The 6,397-nt window shown below is 33.0% G+C and overlaps 1 protein-coding gene across 1 annotated transcript in view; it reads right to left on the bottom strand.

Moving 5' to 3' along the window:
• Positions 1 to 2,080: 2,080 nt before the first annotated feature.
• Positions 2,081 to 6,397, bottom strand: part of LOC106061452 (phosphatidylinositol 3,4,5-trisphosphate 3-phosphatase TPTE2-like) — a 70,155-nt gene continuing 65,838 nt past the window's right edge. The window contains exon 16 of the mRNA XM_056039033.1: positions 2,081 to 6,319. Coding sequence (XP_055895008.1) covers positions 6,205 to 6,319 — 115 coding nt within the window. The 3' untranslated portion in view covers positions 2,081 to 6,204. The remainder of the gene's footprint in view (positions 6,320 to 6,397) is intronic.

Below are 6,397 nucleotides of genomic sequence, written 5' to 3'. Positions count from 1 at the left end.
AATAAAAAACTTTATTCCAGTCTTTCTTTTATCTATTAAATAAACGTTTTATGTTCAAGTAAAGAACTCAATGAATACAAATGACATTTTGGCGGTGCTTTGCTTGTCCAATGGACTGTGAACTCAACAAACTTGGGGGGGGGGGGGGTGGAGTTCCATTGCACTGAGTGGAGTGTATTGATTCTCTTTTGCCGGGACTTTCTCGGGATCTTAATTATATATTTGTAACGGTGTTGCCCCAAACCAAACATCCGCTATATTGTTTCGATCTTTCGCGTTAAAATGTTGTGATTTTTTACCTCTTTCCCTCCCCACCCTACGTTCACCTCTTTACAAAAAAATGAAGCAAATTTTTATTCTATTCTAAGCACGTAACAAATTTTAAAAAAATGTGTTGTTTTCGCTAAAATTCAATGGCATTTTACATTTCGAGAGACGATTTTTCCCCTCTGCAACATCTTGTGTGACTGAAATAAGGATGGCGAAGTTGTGGTATATCTTGTTGTAGACTTAAGGCAAGGTAAGTAACATTTCGAAAAGTAAACTGTAACAGACGATGACTGTTTACATACATCTGATATGAGGACATCATAAACATAGCAGTCATTGGTCTTCAGATCTGGCCTACTAGGGTTCACTGTTGCACCACTCTGTCTCCACCTTCCCTCAAGGCTCACTGTCACCGCCTATGTCACCTCTATCCTACACTGTCACCGCCTATGTCACCGCTATCCTACACTTTCACCGCCTATGTCACCGCTATCCTACACTGTCACCGCCTATGTCACCGCTATCCTACACTTTCACCGCCTATGTCACCGCTATCCTACACTGTCACCGCCTATGTCATCGCTATCCTGCACTGTCACCGCCTATGTCATCGCTATCCTACACTGTCACCGCCTATGTCACCTCTATCCTACACTGTCACCGCCTATGTCACCTCTATCCTACACTGTCACCGCCTATGTCACCTCTATCCTACACTGTCACCGCCTATGTCACATCTATCCTACACTGTCACCGCCTATGTCACCGCTATCCTACACTTTCACCGCCTATGTCACCGCTATCCTACACTGTCACCGCCTATGTCATCGCTATCCTGCACTGTCACCGCCTATGTCACCTCTATCCTACACTGTCACCGCCTATGTCCACTCTATCCTACACTGTCACCGCCTATGTCATCGCTATCCTGCACTGTCACCGCCTATGCCACCTCTATCCTACACTGTCACCGCCTATGTCACCTCTATCCTACACTGTCACCGCCTATGTCACCTCTATCCTACACTGTCACCGCCTATGTCACCTCTATCCTACACTGTCACCGCCTATGTCACATCTATCCTACACTGTCACCGCCTATGTCCACTCTATCCTACACTGTCACCGCCTATGTCACCTCTATCCTACACTGTCACCGCCTATGTCACCTCTATCCTACACTGTCACCGCCTATGTCACCTCTATCATACACTGTCACCGCCTATGTCACCTCTATCCTACACTGTCATCGCCTATGTCACCTCTATCATACACTGTCACCGCCTATGTCACCTCTCGAAGCAGGACGTTTTGGCGCCGCCGTTTTGGCGCGAAGGTCGTTTTGGCGCGAGCCGTTTTGGCGCTAAATACATTATGTACGTTTATTGTATTATTTCTTTTAAAAGAATTATTCATATCTATGTTTTGCATGAGTGTTTGTGTTAAGACATATTTTTCACGTACTAAATGTAAATGTGTGTTTGTTTTTCACATCATTTTGTTTTAAAATGAGAGCGCTGACAGGGTATTTAAAAAATAAATAAATAAAACAAACAAAAGTAATAGCGATAGACTTCAGGTTTTTCTCAAAGAATATGAAGATCTCTTAAGTGTCTGGCTATTAAGAAATAAGAACCGCTGATCTCCCTGCAGTGAGGCGGGAAAATAAATTCGGATTTCATGCAGAGCTAATCAAGTTAAATTATTAGCAGACGACACCTTGATAATACGTTTTCTAGAAAGAAGGTAGTTCAAAACGTCCATACAAACTCATCATACTTTCAAAAGAATGCAACACACAAGACAAATGGAAAGTATTTACAAGTTTAAATTCAGTTGTGGATTCAATATCATTTTAATAGAATGAAATACAAATACTGAGTAAGGGAGGCAAGTGCTGTTTTTTTTTGTTGTTGTTAAAATCTACAGAAAAAAACAAACTAAAACACTTTTTAAAAATATTTCTCAGCAAAGAAAAACAATAAAACAATAAAGCTATTGACATCTTGACATTAGAAAATCTACTGTTTTTAGCATTATATTTAATAAAAACAATAGTTTTAATCAAAATAAAACAGCCATTCTTGTACAACTGTGACATTAACTAAAATTTTATGAAATGGTTGAAATATTGATTATATTCTATACAACATTTAGTTTCAGAAATAAAGCAAAAATGTTCGTTTGTTAAATGTTTTACGTTTGAGATGTTCCTTCAGAGTTGAAGATAATCTACTTCCTAGTCCAAACCTCCTGCAGGATGATGAGGGATGGCAGCGGGTAGGGTATGAACCTGGGACCATCAGGACAACGGCACAATAGTCCAGCATGCATACCGCACAACCAGACAGCATTAGGTAGTACAGGAAAGAATATATATTTGATGCACACAATATGCATGCTTTTAGTTAACTCATTTTTTAAAAAAAGGTTCTTTGTTTATAACTCTTAAACTCATGCTTCAAAAAAAAAGGACGAGTAAGGGACATAATTTAAAGAGCATGAATAAGATCAAGCCAGAAATAATTCTTCATTGAAGATATTACTGTTTCATACATGAACATTTTAACCTAATTTTATTTCCCTCTAAAATCCTTGAAGTTGACAAAACAACAAAGAAATGCACATTCTGAAGTAATAACAACTATTAGATTACATCAATATAAGAGTAAAATAGCAAGTTACATTTTCATAAAATCAATTCACTATCAATAATCTAGATCTGTATGGCTTCATTTGCAGGATATCTCTATTAAATTAATGAGCATCTAAGCCACTAAACATGATTGCTGTAAATCTAATCAACTACACAATAAGTGTGTATAATATCTATAAAAAGACTTACAATGTAGATGTATCTTAATCATTACATTTATAACAGTTGCTGTTTGTACAAATTAAAAAGGGATAGTCACTTAAAACAATAGAAGAATAACAAATACAAATTAAAAGTCTATTACAAAAGTTCTTAATTACTATCAAAGTCACAAACAAACAATATTTTATTTAAATCCAATAAGCCTACATTCTCTTGTTGATCTATTTTTTAAAATTAATTTATTTCAATATTCTTCATTTTATTTTACTCACCAAAATGTTAGATATACAAGGTGAAAATAAGAGAAAATTATAAACAATTATAAGGACATTTTTTCACAGTAAGGCTTTGGGTTTACAAATTTTAATATTTTTAGTTTTTTCTGTTCGCAAGACCTAGAGCTTTGCTTCTAAAACTTTGATCTAAAACTTTGAAAATATTTTTTTTAAAAGAAATATAAAAATAGATACAACAATTACATTTAATAAACAAAATAACATAATACATACTTTTAGTATAAATATAATTAATGTTAACAATCTTATCCATTATGTGTTTAAAACTAACTTTATCGAGAAATCAATGTAGTTAACACTGTCCTTGTTTATCACAAACGTTTTGAAATTTAAAAACAAAAATATTGCACGCAGAAAGGAACATTCTATGGTTAATCTCATACTTATAAAACACTAGAAAATTAATACTTTTTTTTGGCAATGCTTATTATTTTAGCATTTGCCTTAAATGCTGAACAAATTAAATAAAAATTTAATCTCAATCATTCCTCAAAAAGTTGGCAAGCTTAAATCATTGACATAAAGTTGCTGAACAAGGATAATGAAATAAAACTCTACATAGGGATCTTAAAATGCTTCAAATTTTACTAGAGTCAATTGATAAGTTATGTAAATCAATTTAATCCAATGTGATAAGTTTTTTTTTTATACTATTAAATTTGAGAATTTCTTATAATATAAACTTAAGAGCTTTATACTATCTGCCTCGATAGATCCCAAGGTCTGAAAGGGGTAACTTCTACTTTATATTATGTAAAAAAAAGAGTGCTTTTTTAAACTGCTATCAATATAGCTAAATTATATGGCATTTACTTTGCACCATGGCTTCAAATCAATTAAGCATTTATTTAGCATTTAAAATTAACTAATGATAATGATAATTGTGAAAAGTTTGATTCAGGAATCCAACAAAATTAGAGCAACTTCTGTGATGGTAGGTCATCAGGCTGGAGAATAATGTTTGCATTGAATCTGTTTCTTGAATGTTGACTGTGTTCGCCAAAGCCACTATGAATATTTAATTGGAGCTATTGAAAATAAACATTCATGGCAACGGGGGTTGTAAAAGGACCCCTACTCCTTTTTTGATCACAAGTTACCGTCATTACATCAATACAAAACCTTTAAAGTTGACTGTTATTTGGTCAAACTAAAAATATCTCATCAATTGACTTTTTAGTAAATTTTATAAAGCTATCATTGTGCATTTGATCACAGATACAGTGAATATATATAATATACCATTAAGTGGTGAATATAATGTACAGTGTACTGTAGTGTCAGCTGTTTGACTGCCTCAACTGTTAATAATGAAGAAGAATTAGAAGATAAAATCTTTAGATACAAAGATATTTTAAAAAAACATGTAAAAAGATATTACACAGTTAAATTTGGCTGGTTGGACCACCGGTTAATCAGACTAGATGCTTATTTGGGCCAAATTCTGAATGACCAAATATATCCTACTATACTATACAATTGAATCAGGTTAATAGGACCAGCTGGTTATTAGGATAAAAAGATTGTGTCCCAATGTGGTCAGGTAAAAAGGATTCAACATTATATCATAACAAATATTCTTATTCCGAGCTTGAATTAAAAACACATTCTCTCATAAAGCATAACAAAGATACTTATTACCATTTCAAAGTTCCAATCAAGTAACCTGCACATTTAAAAAAAATGATGACATATATATAGCTTTGCAGGTCAGTACATATATTTAAAAAAAGTGTAAAAATGAATTGTTAAGTAATATACAGTGCACTGTGACCAGCAGAATGGAAGAAAAACCTGAAGGAAAAACAATGTCAACAGAATTGGAAGAAAGGAGTACATACATGAAACACACTCAAGACCTGGTCCAATAGTCATAGGTTTTTCTAGTTATTCAATGCCAAATAGCATTGACTTACAAACAGGGACAAGTGTATAAAACACCAGCTCATTGAAAAGATATAAAAACTTGAAATTACTTTTAAAATGAATAAAAAAAAAGTTGCTAAACTCATTATAAAATAGTTAGACTAGTGGAATGCATTTTTAGCTAGACAAAATTACAATAAATAATATCAAAATAATTCAATCAAACATTTTTAGGAGAAAGTTGCTGTTTGCTATTGCTTTAAAAAAAAAATTACATGAATATTACAATTTGTAGGAATGATTAGAGTCCAAAATATAAGCTCATCAACTACTAAAGGTCTTATGAAAGAGAATGAAACTTAAAATGAAATAAGGTAGGCATACCATATAAATAGTGAAAGATAACTTTAAATGCCTTAGGGAGTCCATTTGAATGGGACATATGATAATAATGTATTTATCTCAATATAGATTCTACTGTTAAAATAAATTGAAGATCAATTCATTCATGAAGTAAATAATATAATTTGGCTAAAGCACAATAAAAATTAATTATTTCAAAACTTTTTAAAGGGAAACTCTTCAAGCCACTGTATTCTTTGTAAATCAATTTTTATCTTATAGTATAAAGCAGCTAGCAATGATGGATGCTAGTATTTTAATTGCAATGGAGTCAGACCAATATTACATTTAAGTAAATGCAAAAATAAAATGCAAAACTAAAATAACCAACATCTTAAACATTATCAGCAGCAGACAACAAAAGAATTCCTAATATTCTTTTGGTGAGTATCCCACAGTAGGAAAACAATGTGTACATTAATACCTTGGCAATACAATTTTTGAGTACAATAATACTAAAACAATGTATATAGTAATACCTGTCAGAAGAAGGTGAATACCTTAAATTAAAACAAAACATATAAGGTCCTTGAAAAGTAAGTGTCTATAAAATTACAAGGAATCACTGGCATCTTCAAAATTCAATTCTACAGCAAAGTTTTCTCTAAACACATTATGAGTCTTGGGCTTGTGTGGATTGTCCAACTCCTCACGCGGTATATACAGACTGGAAATGGACATTTCAGAAATTTGTTTTTTTTACAATATGTATATAGGTAGATCAGAACATAGTGAATAACAAAAA

The sequence above is a fragment of the Biomphalaria glabrata genome, chromosome 8, assembly GCF_947242115.1.
Source record: "Biomphalaria glabrata chromosome 8, xgBioGlab47.1, whole genome shotgun sequence".
NCBI classification, from domain to species: Eukaryota; Metazoa; Mollusca; class Gastropoda; family Planorbidae; genus Biomphalaria; species Biomphalaria glabrata.
The sequence above is the reverse complement of the archived record's forward strand: the minus strand, read 5'-3'. Positions and strand labels throughout refer to the sequence as shown.